The 18,436-nt window shown below is 41.2% G+C and overlaps 1 protein-coding gene across 1 annotated transcript in view; it reads left to right on the top strand.

Annotated features, from left to right (window-relative positions):
• PTPRT (protein tyrosine phosphatase receptor type T) overlaps positions 1 to 6,838 on the top strand; it is a 339,432-nt gene extending 332,594 nt beyond the window's left edge. The window contains exons 30-34 of the mRNA XM_075721369.1: positions 402 to 533; positions 3,661 to 3,786; positions 5,191 to 5,354; positions 5,924 to 6,059; positions 6,785 to 6,838. Of these exons, the coding sequence (XP_075577484.1) occupies positions 402 to 533; positions 3,661 to 3,786; positions 5,191 to 5,354; positions 5,924 to 6,059; positions 6,785 to 6,838 (612 nt within the window). The remainder of the gene's footprint in view (positions 1 to 401; positions 534 to 3,660; positions 3,787 to 5,190; positions 5,355 to 5,923; positions 6,060 to 6,784) is intronic.
• The last annotated feature ends 11,598 nt before the right edge of the window (positions 6,839 to 18,436 follow it).

The following is an 18,436-nucleotide window of genomic DNA, read 5'->3' as shown; positions in this document are numbered from 1 at the left end:
GCAGACGGGGGGGCTAATCCCTTCTGTAGTTCCTAGAGTCCATTGCAGCAAAAAGGATAGCATTTGCTTCCAGCTGTTTTCTTTCCAATTATTAATATTACTGATAGTAGTAGTAGTAGTAATAGTAGAATTAGTATTATTTGCTGAGTCTCAAAATATAAATAATTGATTTGGGTAATCTCTGCTCTTGTGACACTTTAATGAAATGTCTTCATTGGGAGCAAAAGAATCCCATTATGAGACATTCATTCATTGCAGAGCGGTAACAAGGAGAAGGATATGTGATTTGTATAATCTGGTTAAATGGCTCAGATTGCCTAGCCATAGCCTCCCGGGTATAATATTCGTTTGAATAAAAGTTGATTGAATTTTTTTTTTAACTAATCTTATTCTTTCATTAGAGCCACAAGCAACCTGCTGCCTTTATTGTAACCCAACACCCTTTGCCCAACACCATAGCAGACTTCTGGAGGCTGGTGTTTGATTATAACTGCTCCTCTGTTGTGATGCTGAATGAGATGGATGCAGCACAGGTAAGTGATATTTTCATCATTTCTGTCATGTAACTTTCTTCTCAAATCCAGATGGTTTTAAGAGCATTTCTGGTGCCTGCTTGCCCCAATAAATAAACGAAGGGGAACTGAAAAGTAATAGGTGATGTTTTGGGGTGTAATGAAGGATAAGTCCACATGCTTGGTTCCTTCTAAGGCAGCTAATTCTTCCTGCAATTAACAGGGATTAAATATCTAAATATGTTGTGTTTGCGGACATAAATCTTCCTCCCAAACCCAGTTTCTTCTCTTTCTTATTTTTGTCTTTAGTTCAGAAAAATGTTCTCTATCACAGCCCCAGTGTGCTTTATGCTTGCGTGTTCACATAGCATTTCCAGAAGAATGTAACCAAGAGAGATGCTGAAACCATTCGAAGGATCTTTTCCCCGAGATTTCCAGTGCAATTCTGTAGTACCAAGACATGCGGTTTGCACAACTTCTGGAGAAGCACATTGTGTTGTGTAATTTTTTTTTCCTTTCTAGTGTCATGTGCAAGTTGGTTTCTTGGCTACTAAACACCCTGTTATTTTCAGGAGTTGAGCTTGCCACGGGAGGAGCTGCTGCAGTTCCTCCTGTACTAGCATTTCCAGCCACCTTGCTGATGAGTGGCAGAAGATAACAGCTTTCAAAAAGGCATAATCATGCAATTTGTGTGAAGAGTACATCTGGCATGGCTAATTCACCCATTACGGCACTTGTTAAACAACAGGAGAGGAACACTCAAGTAGTTGGTACTTCATGGATTAATTTTTCATTTGTCTCTTCGCTGTCTTCAAATTCTTACCACACTTGAAGGCAGCAAGATTATTGGTCTCTTTTTTTGATGGTAATGGAGAAACCAAGTACCCCATTCACTGAAGGGATCTCCCTTCAGGGTGAATGCTATGGGATTTCAATTCCAGCCGCAGTAAGAGGTCTGCTCAGAAGTGGGCTCTCTTGGTGACCCGCAGAGTCCCACCACTGTGCGAAGAACTGGAGGTCCTGTGCATTTGCTGCCTCCTGTCTGATTCACCAGCCTGATTCTGCGTCTTGGCATCGAATCCAGAGGTGGATTTCATCTTTGCCTTTTTTTCTGACACTTCAAAGAAAAACACAGCTATTTCTGGAAATTACACACTTTTCTCGCGTCATTCTTGGAAAACACAAGCCTATCAGCCTCAGTCGGTGTTATTCTTGTGACTATCTTTCTGCACAAGACTTTACCTGCTTTGTTTTTTTCCTAGCAAAGTTCTGTTTTTATGAAGTAGACTGTAGGAACAGAAAAGGAGATGTGGCAGTACATAAAGTCACTTTGTCAGCTATTCTGGTATGGTGTCACCTAGCTCCAGTCTGCAGCCAATGCCAAAACCACCCAGCTAACACTGGAAGTTAAGGATGATTTTAAAGTTTGTATCTTATGAGCTTTCAAGGCAGGGTGTGACAGTTTGATATCAGTTGTGAAAAGTGAGGTTTCTGGAAAGGAAACTTAATGCTGTTGTGCTTGCACTGTCATTGTAAGACAGTGTTGTACGTATCTTGCTGTTCATCACTGCCTAATCCAAGCGCTGTACCCGAAGCACTACAAAACTGTTAGTGTACAGTTGCCTGCAGATACCGTATTTGCGTGCATGAGCAGGGTGTGTTACCCATCTCCATGAGTAGAACACAAAACCAAAAATTGCTTATATAAAAGCTGTGCCTGAACTGTAGAGAGGAAAAGAGTTAAAATAAATAGGTAAGTGAACCTTTAATCCACTATGCACGGAAAAGGTGCAGACAAAACCATGCGGAGGTCAGAGAACATAACAGACTGTTTTAAGCACTGTATATTGATACACATTTGGGTAGCTGATCGTTCACAGACCTGCTTTATGAAAAGCAGATTTTTTAATATTAAGGAAAGGTTTAATCTTTTTCTTCTTTCCAATGCACCTTGAGGTGGTTTCCTAAAGCACCTGCTCAGCTCAAATCTCCTTGCCTATTCGAAAAATGCTTTTGAGAAGAGATCTGTAGGCTGCTTGAAAGTCTGAATGAAGAGTAAAGACAACCTTCAAAGGAGGACTTGCTTACGTGGTCTTGGCTGGCTTGCTTACTCTTGAAAAACTAACAAGGGCAAAGATGCATAAGATTGCATGAGTATCCCATCCAATCTCAATTCTATATGATCAAAGGAGTAACAGGAATACAGAATTAATGCAGTAGCATGCACACACCTGACGCTATTACTGGCAATGACTGAACTTGAAAAGCTTGAGATCAAGTTCAAATGAGCATCTGGGGGTTTCAAAACTTCTAAAAAATTACACTTGAAAATAGGAAGAAAATAACAGGAAGAAATACAATCTCAGCAGAAACCGCTAATGAGATCTCATGCAAAATATTTTCTCGTCATGATCTATTTCCAGATGGATTTGAAATACTTAGATTGTAATTTGTGTGGATAGGATTATTTTTTTTTTTTGGTACTTTTAATTCAGTAATATCAGTATAAGAAAAAAGACTACCAACCTGCTTCACAAACTTCAGAGATTCAGTTGTGGTTCACCCTGAAATTGGAGTTGCTCTCACTGCTCTCAAAGCTAAATCATTCTCCCTCCCTTGCTCGCTGTTAGAGTCAGAAGGCTAAAAAGTTCATCCCACAGAAAAAAGAAGTTCCACTTTGCTTGAATTAAGATTAATTTTCTTCGTGCATGTACTGTTTCCTCATTAACACCAAACCTCTGTGGCTCCTATCAAATTTGCCTACAGACACTAATCTTTTAATGTTCATTTTAAATCTCTACCCCTACAGAAGCTTTATTTGTCAGTCACCTTTTCTGCACCTTTAGACCCCAGAATTCAATCAGTTACACATCTTGTTCATCCAAAAAAAAAAGGGGGGGACGGGGGGAGAAGCCTAGCTTCTAAAAATATTTCTTTTTTTCTTAATATTCATGACATAAAAAACTTTCACTGAACTAGAAGGAGCAAATACATGTAATACAAGATTGTTTATGGATTTTGAGCTGGTTATATATTTGAGAGAAAAGAAGATGGAACATAGAATCATAGAATGCTTTGGGTTGGAAGGGACCTGCCTTTCCTTGTTAATAGTTAAGGTGCTTTCTGTTTATTTTGGTGTTTTCTCCAGCTCTGCATGCAGTACTGGCCAGAGAAGACGTCCTGTTGTTATGGCCCAATTCAAGTAGAGTTTGTTTCAGCAGACATTGATGAAGATATCATCAACCGGATATTCCGGATCTGCAACATGGCCAGGGTAAGATCAGTGAAATACCAGTTTCCTTATTTATTCTCAAAAAATATATTTTGACATGAGAAAGAGGCAGAACCAAGACTTGTGGTTTAGAGATGCTGAATCTCTCACCTAGGAACAAAATTCCACTGCAGAATTTAGTAGCTACTTCCTTTAATTAACGTAATTGTATCCATCTCTACTGGTAAAAGACTCTTGGCTGAAATTAGAAAGTGGATGATATGAGCTGAAAATCTGTATTTAAATGGAATGCATTTTTCTATATATATTTGAGAACAATTAATTACTTAGTAGCCAATATAAAACCATCAATATTGTAGGAAATAAACTGGGGTAGTGTCAGCAGCTCTCCATCTGTCAACTACTATGCAGTGTCTCTGAAGACAGATGCAACATTTACTGGCGAGACTGGCATTCCCAATTGCCACTGTTTTTCCTATAAATAAGCAACTGCCATTTCCGTAAGCGACTCTTTGTCTGTATCCCGCAGCCCCAGGACAGCTGAACTAATAGAAACAAAGTTTATCTGCACACTGGACCCTGGCAACGCAACTTCAGGGCTGCAGGAAAGGGTTTCAGTAGGGGATTTTTCGCTCATTAGTTGTTTCCCAGATTGGTTATGTCTCCTTTTTTGTTCCTTTTCAATTTTTTCTAATCAGAAATGGAAACAAGCTTCACAAATTGCATTTCCATGCTGTTTAACACATCAGTCTCTGATTGTGTGGTCAGAGCCTGTGAAGGAATTCAGTCGTGGCATTGCAGAGTGAACCTTGTTGTCCAACTACACAAACTGATACATGAGTTGGATATTTACCTTCCTATATCCCAGGCCAACTGCCTCTGAACCAGGGACAGCCTGGAAGTGATATTGCTAATAAGAGTAAGGCTCTGTGACTCTCAGGATGAAGCTGGCTCATAAATGCGTAGCTGGCAGGGTGGAGGCTGTGAACTTGCAGGTCTCTGCACCCATCTGTTCAATACCAATGGCTGCTGCTAAAATCTTTATGAGGATCCTTTCCTGCCACAGTCCCCAGGGATTTTTTTTGAGGGCTGCCTTTGCCTTTAGTTCTTATGGCACAACTAACCTCCAGCCCAGGCTACCAGGAAAGATGTATTTGATCTATTCATACAGTTCGATGAGACTTTATTCTCTACTGAAATCAAAACAAGGGATACTAAGCACCTAGTTTCTGCCTGGGTCTGTAATATCCAAGGTCATCTTTGTTACCCAGATTACCGAAAAGTCCTTGTTTCCCCACTCTACCAGGCACCCAGCGTGGAGGATGTTAACATTGATGATACCAGATTCAGAGAGGAAGATGCAGTGTAACTCATGCCCCCTGCTTTACCCTATCTCTGCTTCCTGCCCCATTCCATTTAGCATCTTGAAAATGCTCTTTGTTTTAGCCCCAGGATGGGTATCGCATAGTTCAGCACCTGCAGTACATCGGCTGGCCAGCGTACAGGGACACCCCTCCTTCCAAACGCTCCCTTCTGAAGGTGGTCAGAAGGTTGGAGAAGTGGCAGGAACAGTACGATGGGAGAGACGGGCGCGCTGTTGTCCACTGCCTGTAAGTAAGATGGGAAAATATCTGTAACCTCATGAAATGTTGTCTGAAGAGCACTGATTATGGATCTGGAAATTTTGTGGTTTGCCAGGCTTCAGCTAGAGAAAATGAAGTTAAATTACATTGGTAATACATCTCAAGTTGAATATTGTGCTACATTACAGCATCCTGGCCCAGAGATTTTACTGATTGAGGTGAGGAGTAGCTGAAAAAGCTCTGCTGCTTTCTGTTGTGTAGGTAGGTCTCATGATTGGAGCCCAGACACAACCGAAGCATCACTGCCACGTGTCCAGCTCCGACCATGGAGCTACTGTGAGCCCCAGAGCAGTGAGGAGCAGCACTGCAGTTCCTGGGACTTCCCTGTCTGCCACTGCCAGGGATCAGCTCAGCCCTTCCGTCCCTGCCTCCTGCTGTGCATGTCTACACTACCACAAACCCTTGAATGTCCTTAACCAGTCCTCACTTACAGCCCTTTCCATATGTGGTGTGGGAGCTGTTGTGTAAGCAGTGCTTTCCTCCCTTCCCTCAGCCTTGCCCAGCTTCACGTGTTGCCTCTTTTCTTCTGCACGCAGGAATGGTGGGGGACGCAGCGGCACCTTCTGTGCCATCTGCAGCGTGTGTGAAATGATTCAACAGCAAAATATCATTGACGTGTTCCACATAGTGAAAACGTTACGGAATAACAAATCCAACATGGTGGAGTCACTGGTAATCTTTTTTTCCTGCTCCTTACCCTACCCAGTGTATGCAGGGGGAACTTTAGGATGGGTAGAAAAATTCCATGCCTTAGCTCAGTATGAATAAAGCCAATCATAATGTAAAGCCATCAGAATTAAAACCAATCCCATTTTAGCACATGCAATGAATCCTCTGGTCGCACTGCTTCTCTCCTTGAGCAGACAAGACACAGCTGCCCTGGCAGCGTGATGAAGAACGTCTCCCACACTTAGCTGCCTCCAGGAGGTTAAACCCCAAGTAGCTGTCACCATGGCCATGAGGAGGGAGTAGGATTTGTTCTCCTGTGCATGTGTACAGCCTGGTGCTTAATGCTGTGACATGCCTTGAAACCAGGAAGGGAGGACAGTCTGAACCCCAGGCCTGGCTCCCGGCAACCGAAGAGATTAAACTGTCCTGAATTCAATCATCTCAATCGATCACACTGAATTCTTTCCTCAAAAGCAATGCGCGCAATGAGGGCATGAAGCAAATAATGAATAGCCCATACTGTGGCTGTCTCTCTGAGTGTTTTTCTCTTTCATTGACGATACCATCTCTTAGTAATGCTTGTTCACGTAGAAGTACAATTAATGTTTGCCTGGTCCTGCTGAACGGTGTAAGAAAGAGGGAGGAGACATTTTTGGCAGCTTGTAGAATGAGGCTCTGAAGAATTTACCTGGATTCTACATGTCACTGATTTCTGTTCTCTCTTTCAGGAACAGTATAAATTTGTATACGAGGTTGCACTGGAATACTTGAGTTCCTTTTAGCCCAGTGGAGGGAGGGGGGCTCCGAAATGCCAGACCCCAATCTCTGGCAGATGCTTCTCCCCTCTCCCACACTGGAAGGCAGTAACACGTGTGGGAAGGAAAACCTCTCCTTCCCGGAGCAAGAGACTGAGATTGCACAGACCTCGCTGGAAGGAGGAGATGATGCCTGTGTTTGCTGCCGCCTGCTTTCTATCGGAACATCTACTGCTTCTTAAATAACCTACTGTAAAAATTAGCAAAATGGGAGACAGGCTGAAAGACTGGACTTTCTAATCCCCTCTGACGACTTCTCTTTTGGATTGTATTTTTGCTCTGCTTGCTGCAGAGTGGGGAAAGAATGAAATCCTTAGGAAATTCTCTTTTAAATATCTCCTTTTTAATTTATAATTTTGTTCTCAAATCCCAGTCTTTAATTTCTGAATTTCAGGCAGCAGTCATTTGGGAAAAATGAGATAGCCATAGGGGATATAGGAAATGTTTCATTACAGTTTGTCTACCTTATCTATTTCCTTTTATTTGTTTTTCCAAATGAAAAGGCCAACACAAAAAACCCCACTGGAATTCTCTTTCCATACGTAGTCGCTTTTAGCATGAAAATAGATGGTGGAGATGAGAAGCTGTTCATGGATTCACTGCCTCGGCTTCCACACAAATGTTTCCTCCCAGTGTCTGTTAGACTCCTAAGGCTGTGCATGAACCGATTACATCTCTCTGGTCCGTGTTCGTTTCAGTGCTGGTGAAGCAATACCATTAATGAGTTTCCCAGCCACTTGACCCTTAAGGTTAAATATTTGCATCAAACAAATTGCATTTGTCTTGCAACTTTTGGTAACTTTGTTACCATATTTTTCAAGTATTTGCTGGGGTGCAGTGTGTCTTTGAAAAACAGGGTATAAAGTAGGTATTATTGATCATATACTATGTATTATTATTTTCTATTTATTATTTGTATTGCTGTAGAACTTAGGACCCCTAGTCATGACAGGACCCTGCTGAACTAGGCACTGTGCAAACAGAGAAACAAAGAAGGTTCCTGCTCAAGAGCTTAAAATCTGAAGGTAATCTTAAAATTGGGTTTGGTGAAGATTTCCTCACTATTTCCAAACTGTTGTAAAGTCAGATGTAGTTGAATGATTTATTTCAGATTTCCAGGCCCTACAAGCTTCAAAGTGGTAACCCATCCAAGCTGTAGGAAAGGTGATGTACATACACAGAAACCTATTCTGACATGTGTTAAGAAAAGTGTTAGACCAGCACATTAACTTTCCTTTTTAAGCAAAACAGCTTTTGTTTTGTTCTACAAAAATGCCTGCGCAACTCTCCTTCTTTGAAACAAACACCAGATGCGTTTTGCCATGGTTCTGGATCTCACTCTGACTTCTTAGCAGCTAAGAAATTGCTTTTCTGAAAGAGTATGTTTAAGTAAGTCATTAAGGTCTGGAGGGTAATCCTGGAGAAAAAAATAATTGAATGAGCAAGGCCTTACGGTATTCAGTATTTCAGCTGAGCCATTTATTTATCTTGAGGGTGCAGGGATACAAGGTTGCTCTGAGTGTAAATTAGATTCTGGGAGATACAGGTTTCTTCAAATACAGACTTGCTAAAAGATAGACTGAAGGTAAGAGTTTAAGGAAACTCCACTTTCTTCCCACCCTATAGTTTTCCACCCTCGGGTAAATACTGAGACTGGGCTGGGAGCTCTGACATGTCAATGCTTGGCGTAGAGCATGACAGAAGTTCAAAAATTGTTACTAATTCTGTATGTAAATTCAAAAGGCACCTCTGCTTCATGGTCATTCTTTTTTTCAATAGTCATACCTTTGCCTTGACAATGAAGGATGAAAATTAAATCTGATAAAAGCAACTCTCGACTCAAAGATACCAGTATCTAACTAAATAGTCATCATCTTTACCAGGACCTGCAACAGTCTAAGGTAGGATGCTTGGAACAGCAATAATCCTCTTCCTGCTAAGGAGGGGCTTGCACAGGACGCTGAACAGCCTAGCTTATGTTCTTTCCAAGGAGCTTTGGATTCTTGGCTTGTTCCAAGTGAATATCATGAAGGTCTTAAATGAGCTTGAACCACATCGTCCTTGATGCAGCCAGTGTGCCATGAAGTATCGGTGAGCCCCTCACAGGGGCTTCTGCTCTGTTTCTAGTTGGTCCTTTCAGTTGTCTGCAAGAAATCAGGAAATCATCTTTAGTTCCTATTGGGGCTAGAGGTGAATATCTGGTGTCTTATGAAACAAACTACTGGGTTTAATTTTTTTTTCTTTTTTCCACTAAGCAACACAAACAATTCTGCAGAACAAAAGGAAGGCAAAGCAAAACTATGAGAGAAAAAGGAGAAGGAAGGCATAATATTAGTGTTTTGGTTACAGGTGGCTTGCTCTAACAGTGTAGGTCAGGAGTTGGAGCTGTCAGCAAAGAAGAGGGAAGAGGTAATGCTGATCCCAGAATGGGATTTTTCAAAAACTGCCCAGGTAGGAAGAAACTACAAGTCAGCAAAGTGTTCGTGACTTTGCTGACAGCAGAAGGCCAGAGGGAATCACTCTCTGTGGATACTATGGAAATATTAATTAGTATTTAGCATTCTGTTAATTTTACATGGAAACTAGCACAGCGATAGGTCCCCGTCAGGAGTTACTGAAGGACTAGTGCAAGCACTGAGGGTGACAGCCAGGACAGAAGGAATAGAGAGGTAGAAGAAATGGCAATATGACTGCAATGTGAAGTGTAGGAGGTAGTTCACGGCTTAACAGTATCATGAAGGAAAGTGGATTAAAAAGCCAGAAGTAAGCCCATAGGAAGGATGTGTGCGTGGAGAGAAGCATGCGTTGGATAAGCAGAGCAGAACAGCACTTGCAGTGGAGTTGTTTAACACCTTGGGGTAGGTTTAAATGTGTTTTCATAGCATGAAAAATGTTACTAAAGGGTCAGGTGCGTGTATCAGTGTACCCACAGCAACTCGCCGTGTGCTTTTAGCCCTCTGCAAATGCAAAGTGACGTTACCCTGAACTGCAGGGAAAGATATTTAAGCTAAATTTACCTTGTATTTGCAAGGAACAAGTTTAATGCAAATGTTGGTTACCACAGCCCGACTGTTACTCACAGCTTATTATGTTCTCAACCTTCTTCTAATGCCCAGCCTACAATCCGTGTGGAAAGATGCTCAGCAAACACTACAGATTATGTTGCCAAACTGCTATGCTGTCAGGCAGTTAAGTCGCTTTTGGGGGACTGACCCAGCTCCATCTGTGTCGGCTGAGGGATCTTTATGCTGTTCCTTGCTGCACAATGCATATATGCTGAATGTGAATTAACGAGTAAGGGAATTGTGTTGAAAGAGTAAAGAAGCTCGTTTTAAATAACCTTATTATCTTGAGGTGGTTTAAACCACAGAGAATATACCATATAACAAAGCAGGTAATGTGTTTGAAGCAAGATTATGGGTGATGGGTTTGTTTTCACTGGGAAAGAGAGAAATTATGAGATGAGATAAAGGAGGCTTTCTCACTCCTGAAAGGATTAATAATCAGCGTGAGCTTTCGAACCTAGGCATCCCCTGCTGTGGATAGAAAGCGATAATGTGTGGTAGAAAATGCGAATTCCTCAATGAGTGAATTTTAGGCTGGAAAAATACGATACTGACAATATTTGAATGGTCATAATGAAGATAAACTTTTTCCCATTCAGACATCCTTCAGGGGTGAGGGAGCACTGTTTATTAATAGTGTAGCATTGGTCTAAAGTGTAAGCAGAAATACAGGGAACTAGAAATAGGTAAAGAAGGGTGGAGCAGGGGTGACTATCTCATACATGGGGTAACTAACAAATTATTAAGGGATGTAACTGAAGCAAAGAATTCCAGAGCTATCTAGGCTGGCTGCTGGAGAAGGAAGATCCTGAGTTGTCTGCAGGAAAGAGATAGACCAAAACCCCTAAAAGGTACGATAGGTCTTAAAAATCTTTTCTTTTTTTCCTTTTTAGTTTTGTGTTTGGTGGTTTCAGGTTTGGTTTTGGTTTGGTTTTTTTTTTCTTTTTTTTTTTTTTTAATTACAGTCTCTGCAGGAGCTGTGTCCTATGCTGGCACCTTTTTTTTTTTTTTTCTTATTCAAATTATCTATAAGGAAAATGGCATTTGACCTCCTGCAAATACACTTGAGGTACTTGTTTATTAATGTAAAGAAATGAGACCATGCAAGGAGGTACAATGTACATGTGAAGGTAACTGAATCAGGACCTCTGGTGGCAAGCAAGCAAATGGAATTTGGTGGGTTTATTTATGCCCACAGATGAAATAATTGGTATTCTCTGATCAGGGAAGTCTCTGGACTATGGTTAGTAGGAGGCCTTTCAATTTGTGATTGAAATTCTTTAGCAAGGTTGCACAGAATTATGCCTGTCTTTGCCATGCTCAGCTCCAGCCAGTTTTATTAATGCACTGGTGGTTCCCTCTTAAATTATTAACATTTTAGCCACTTATGTGAGTATTTTAGTCCACAGGAAACAGGCAGTTAGCAATGAAAGATTTTTGCATGCATTGAAAAGCTGTAACTTTCGTGGCCTTTACCCCCAAATCAAACCACAGTTTCTGTACCCAGTCTCTCCTGCTCAGTCCCTGCCCATGTGCACACACACGTCCAGGTAACTCCCAAAAGGCAGGCAGAGATTTTGGGAAATGCCTGCGACCCCTAATCAGTCTGGTCCTTGTAACTCTGTAGGGCAGAGGAGGGAATCCCAAAGCTTTTGCCTAGAGAAGCACTTATTTGTGTGTCAGTAGTTTCCAATCTTTTATTTTGGATCTGTAAGTTCCCTGCAACAAAATGTCCAGTGGCAATGTGGACCCCACAGTAGTAGATTTAAGCCTGCAGGTGGTAGACTTGTTTTTCCATTAACTTTTCACAGGCCCTTTAGAAGTAGTTTGTGGCATTTCCCTTGGGAATCTCAAGCCAGGGATTTCTGGTCACTGCTCTTGATGTCCTGTAGAGTCAGAGAAAGGAGAGAGGTTCCTGCAGCAGGTGATTCAGAAGGCAGTTAAACCAATTGCCATCTAGAAGAGAAGGAATGGCGAAGAAACCTCCTTTGGGAGAAACCAAACATTGGAAGAGAAGGCAGATTAAATGGAGTCCTGAAACAGGTAGGAAACTTGCACCTTGTTCTGTCTCTCATTCTTGCACGGCTGCTCTTACATCTTTCTTACTCTTCTGAGTTTGTGCCAAGATCGTAAAAACCAGGTATTGCCACATTCCATGCTGTGGAGCTCTGTGGAGGTGGAGCAGTCAGAGTGTAACAGAGGAAATAAATCCTGAGGGACAAAGATAAAAGGAGGTTTGCCTGAGAGAGAAATCTTCAAATACGAGGTGCCTCTACCTGTCACACTTACAGAATTCTTCACAAGTCATCACAGAGCAGTGCACAGTCCTGACATGTGCAACGCAGTGTAAACGTTACACTTGGAAAACTTCATTGTCCTGTAATAATTTTAAACAATCAACTCCATGACATTGGTAGCACAGTTAACTTTTATGATATATCCAGCCAGTGCGAGGGACATCTCAAGAACTTGGTGTGAGCCTGCTGTGTTTTCGTTAGAGATTCTTTCATTTGTCTTAAGTGTACAAACTTCAGTCCACCCCAGTTAGAAAAATAAAAGGGTCCATGTGGCAAAAGTTATTCAGCATAACCACTGCCTTTGGGTCAAAAATTCAGTATACCTCCTAGGAGACTGTGAAATGGCAGAACAAACTACTGCATCTTCCCTGCACAAACGTTTTCAGGAGTAGAAACAGGGGAGCCAGCTAATTAAAGTCAGGGAGACAGAACTGAGTAATAAGGATTCTGTTAACCCTCCTGCATTCCTATTTATTTAGATTGCAGTCTTCTATAGCCATACATCCATAATTTACAATTTAAATGCAAGTGCTCTTCCTTTCCCTGTTCCCAAAAATACCTACAGCTCTTCTTTCATTGAGGGCAAGCCAACAGCATAGCAAGCAAAGCCCACTTTCTGCACTTTTGGCAAGGACCACTAGGAAAATCTATCATGTATTATCTGTTCATTCACTTGGAAAAGGTATCAATCATCTTCCTCATATACATACTTGAAGAATGTACAATTTGCTGTAACACTCAAGCAAAATCATACATTTTCATACATCAAGACTAAATCCTGGTGGTACTGAGTGTGATGGAAAGAAAAAAGGAAAAGAACCCCAACTTACTGACTTCCAGTGACCTCTAGTCTATATCGTCATTTGCTGTGCTAAAATATTTTAAAAGCCTCCCTTGTAAAAAATAAACTATACTCAGAATATCCTACAGTTTCACGTTGGAGTAGCATAATTGTGAAAACCTGGCACTCTTTTCAGTTTGTAAAAACATGAGAGATCTAAATTAGCCTTTCCATCCTTGTCCCAGTGCATCTAGCAGATTCTTCACCACTATTCTGTTTTCAGCCCGAGCCTTAAAAAACAAAATAATGCAGCAGACTGAATGACAGATGCTGGTGTTCCCATAGTGTTTCCTCATGGGGGGAAAAAAAAAATTTAAAAGAATGAAATGAGAAAAGAACAAACTAAAATGTTTTTCTTGCAACTCAGTTCTGCACGAGCTATTTCTAAGAAGTATAAACATGAGCTAGTCCACACCAATTTGTCTGGAGCAAGGATTTGCTTGTTGAAAGGTGAACGTACATGCTAGATGTACCCTCTGGGACCAGTCCTGATTGTCTGTATGTAGGTTTCCAGCAGCATAGTGATTACTTTATTGGAGGTGCTTGTCGCAGAATGAGTGTTTCAGTGGAGATGTTTTTCACTGGGAGAAATACCCTGAAATGCTACTATTTGGGGGACTTCGTGAGATACCTCAAATGTGCTGCACTGTGGAGATTTATTTCCTTGTGCGAGTACATCATCTTTCAATGAGGACCTCCAGGAAATCTTATTTGTGTGAAATTACGGAAAGGAGTGCATTTGCAGGGATGAAAGTGGGAGTGTGGCCAGCACTTTACAAGCTTTTGTGAATTTAGATACTTCAAAAATAAAAACTCCCCAGGACAAATGATGGTTGGTTGTTTGCATTGCTGAAAGTCTAACCAGACTTCATGTGCTGGACTTTCATGTACCTGGAACAGAACTGGCATTACCCCCTCATTAACCCTGTAGCCCTTTCCTACATCTCCAGCACTTAGATGCTCTACTTCTATGCCAAAAAGTTTGAGCTGTATCCCTAACACATCCTTTAACCCATACTGACTATCCACATTGACAAAATTCACTCCCATATTGATTTAATCTCCTTCACCTCCTTCCCCTCCCGACCCCGCACCAATCCTGTTGAAATTAAAATGTACTAGCATCACTTGTTGCCAGACTTGTCACTACTTCACACAGCAATGCTGTGGCTGCATCTGGATCGGCAGTATCCTATTCCAGCTCCCTGGCTGCATTTTGCCAGCAGGGAGGAGTGCTGCATGAGAGCTAGTCTCTGCTGTTGCGATGCCGCCCCCATCTTCCCCCCCTTTGGCCTTTATGGATTACTGGTGAAACTCACTTGTACAGTTTGGATGTTTGATAGATAAAGCACGTATGAAAAAAAAAAAGGAAAAAAATATAAATACAAAAATCTCAACACTGTGCATTCAGTGTCTTTTCTTTCTAGCTTAAAAGAAGGAAGGTAAATAATGTCAAGTCAATGAATATCAGATATATTTTTTGACTGTACATTACAGTGAAGTGTAATCTTTTTTTTACAACTGCGAGTCCATCTTATTTATTCTTGTAAATGTTCCCAGACAATGTTTGTAATATGGGCTGTGTTGCAAATCCATAAAATAAATCTGTGATCTGAGATTAATGTTTTACTAAGAGACTCTTGTACTCGTGCCTTTTCTTTGCACTTAGAGGGGACAACGCATTGCAAGTCCTACTATTAGAAATGGTGGGCTGGTTGCATGGAAAAAACCAAGACCAGCTTCTTGTCACAGTGATGGGTAGCTGCCTTTACATCACGGTTATTCAGGAGGAGCTCAACAGCAGCAAAGAGAATTCACCAGGCGCTTCAGTCTAGCCACAGATTTTGAGTCAGTCCTCTCAGAAAGCCTGTGTACATGAGCTAAGTATTTTTGAAAATTATAGCCTTAGCAGCATGGGTTAGAGCAAAGCATATTTTTGCAACGTTTTCTTTCTAACAGGTATTACTATATTGTTTCCCTGGCATTCAGTGCTGAATAGGGATCTCTAATATGTTACTGAGATTTTTCTGGTGTTTTCTATAGACAGGTGCAGAAGGATTTTTTTCTGCAGATGTTGCATGCCAAACCCAGCCATAGGATATGGGTGTCACTAGTGAATATTTTTGCACTTTTACCAGCAGGCTGCCGTCTTCTGCTCTTCTACCCTTGTTTATTAACAGACACATGTGGCAGTGCTTGCCATCCGATTCGGTCAGTGCAAAGTAGTAGACTGTAGGCAAGAAAGTAGACAAGGCTGCTGTGCTCTGAAGACAGCTTTATTCCCAGAACACAAGCAGGACTGCATCAAGATTCCCAGCTTAGATTGTCTGAACAGGAGAGTCCAGTCATGCTATGCTCATACATGGTAAGAACTAATCTTTTTGACATTGTTAATTAGCCTTACTTAAAAAAAAAAAAAATTAAAAATAAGGCATCTTAACAACAATGATGTAGCCCCTGCTTTTCTTAAAACATGGTAAATCTACCTTGGAAGCATACTTTTCCTTTCTGTACATGTTCACTGTTTTCTTTTGAAAATACTTCATTCTAATTCTTCATGTCTATGAATGAAACTTACTGCAGTAGGTATCAGTGTTTGCCTCAGATACGGGTGGTTTTTCACTAGCCTGGTGAAGCAAATTCCCCATCTTAATTGTGGTGAACATTCAGATACAGCAACTGTTTATTCAAAGGGTTCATTATAATGAGGTTAGACTGTATAAAACACACAGACTTATTGTTATGCCAGGAAGCCAGTTAGAAGAAGTTGATGCCAAAGCAAGCTCCTCACCACAGTGTTAGATTGAGAGGAAATTTTACCTGTACAGTCCTAACTGTTTAATAGAGACAGCTGTATATTCATAATGATTAACTGCAGTTCATCTTGGCACTTTATGCCCATTTATCCAAAATATTTTACTGACACTTGATAGTAACAACAGGTTGTATTTATGGAAGGTAAACAACAGAGACAGCTCTGCCGTATTCCAGGTAATAAAGATATTCATTGAAGTACCAGCATTGAGAAACAGGCACAAATTCACCTTTCTGTCCTCTTGTCTGCCCAGCACAAGGGTAGCGTTGGGTTAAAGGTGCTGGGGGAAGACAGAAGCAGAAGTCTGAAACCCACTGGAATTCAAAGTGCTTCACACCCTGTTGCCGTGACTGGCACGTGCCAAGGTGAATCCAGCAGACATTTTATCCAGGTCAGTCATTGCCTTCAAGTATCAGCCGCTACTTTTCCATCCGTCCCCACGATAACCAGTATCATCATACTGATACTACTGCAAGGTCTGTCGAGTTTGACAGACATTCGTTGCCTGCGCTGAAGCTCTCAGTTTCACAAGTTAAACCTTTAAATGCCATGTCTCACACTGAGCTGACTATGCAGCTGTTGCTCAACAGCAGACTTCAGAACTGGGACTTGTTCAGGCATGGCTGTCTACACGATAGTTGTCCAACTCTAGAGAGGGAACATGGATGACTGTCTTGCTGGTGAGAAAAACGCCTCTCCAGGGGGTGAATCTGTCTTGGATAAAGCAGTCTAAGGTGGATGGGTTGGGTTGTCCTCTGGATGTGTGTGTTTTGCTCCACTGATCGAGTTAGCTCGGTGACCAATACTGACTTGGGCACCTAATTTTGAGATGTCTGCAGTTAGATGAGATGTGTTCCCCCTTTTTGTAGACATCTGCAAGCAAATGTCCTGTATCATAAATAAAATGGCATAAAGAGAGAAGGAACAGATTTAATGCTTCTTGCTTATGCTTGGAAATTCTTCTTCTGAGCCATCTAGCTTGGCCATTTCAGGTTCTCTCTTTTGTCAAGTTCCACGTTTGAAAACAATGATAAATAATTTTTTAAAAAATGCTGTTCTGTGTTAATTTTACTTTTGTATGCTGAGTTATAACTTTAATTTACAGGAACTAAACCAAATAAAAAGACTTGTACTCTTTCTTGAAATGATCTTGGTTTTTTTGAGTTATTTGTGTGTCTATTTGGGAGTATGTCATGTTTCTTAGAGTGCAGTTATAAATGGCTTGCAAAAGTTTATCCATAAAGTGTTTATATATTGTGAATCAGTAGCTACAGAGCATTTATGCTACAGGTCAATAGGGTTACTTAAAAGTCTGTAACATGTACTGATGTGTTTATAAACACCTATAATGTACTCTTTATGCCAAAACCAGTATAATATTTAGTACTCCTTTATTAATACATTGTAAATGATATACTGTTAAGATAAACTGTAACCTGATGGCATTTTCAGCAATGTGGTGAAATAGCTTTTTTTATTGCATATATAAATGGTTCCCTCTAAAACAACTGTGAGAGAAAGCCTGGCTTGCATAGAAAGTCAATGAAATATGCAGAACCTTGTTCTGGGGATGGATGAAGCCAGAAGTTTCTAGCAATAATCCCCTCAGCAGGCTCACATCTAGGATGAATGCGAGCCTTGGTCCATGTAGGATCAAGAGGCTGAAGAGCTTGTAGTAAACATCCTTTTATTTGAAATTTCCAAAGTGTTCCTGGGAGTATCTTTTCACTTATGGTTCATGACTGAGTATGCTGAGAAGGAAGGAGAGGTCACCAGTTATCGCCTGAGCCTGTTATGTAGGAAACACTTAGCTCAGCTCCACCATGGACTTGCCGTCTGTTATTAGGAAAGTTATTTTGTTGGTACTTATGATGGTAAGTTTGCAATGGCCTTCTCTGGTACATCCTGCCTGATTGTGGGATATCACAAATGCAAGGTGATACCTAGATGGATCTTTCTTCCAAGTAATGTGCTGAATTGTGCTTCAACTGACACAGACTTTTTCCATCCATAGGATCCATGCAGGGCTTCTAACCCAAGAGCAGAGCATGCCAAGAGCACATGCAGCAGGAATGTCCATTCAGGATTGAGCTAGTCTGGTTTTGTGCATCACCCTTGCAAATGAACCTGTTCCATCAGCAAAGTCAGGAAGTGATTGTGTGTGCAACTCTGTGTGCAAGTGTGTGTGTGTGTGCTTGCACATGACTTCTGTCACCTCCTCCTCCTCCTAAAAGCTGAGTACAAGTATACCCCTAAAACGAGCAACTGGAAGGCTGTATTTGCGGTGTTTATACAATCCAGAATGTTGACAATGAAAGAATGGGTTGTCTAGGAAAATGCTGGTCATGTGCAAAGAACCAAAATTACTGTTTATTCTGGTGCCATAGGAACTATCTTGCAAAGAAAAATAGGCTTTGACAAAGGAGGTAATGAGCAACCCCAGTTCCCTGTGCTTGTGTGTACACGCCGTTGAGTTATAATTACACCACATGGCCGAATGTGCGAATGCACCACTTGTAAGCAGCCAGTTTTCAGCTCATTTGTATA

Source organism: Pelecanus crispus, chromosome 14, assembly GCF_030463565.1.
Source record: "Pelecanus crispus isolate bPelCri1 chromosome 14, bPelCri1.pri, whole genome shotgun sequence".
NCBI classification, from domain to species: Eukaryota; Metazoa; Chordata; class Aves; order Pelecaniformes; family Pelecanidae; genus Pelecanus; species Pelecanus crispus.
Note: the sequence above shows the minus strand (reverse complement) of the source record. Positions and strands in the feature narration are given on the sequence as shown.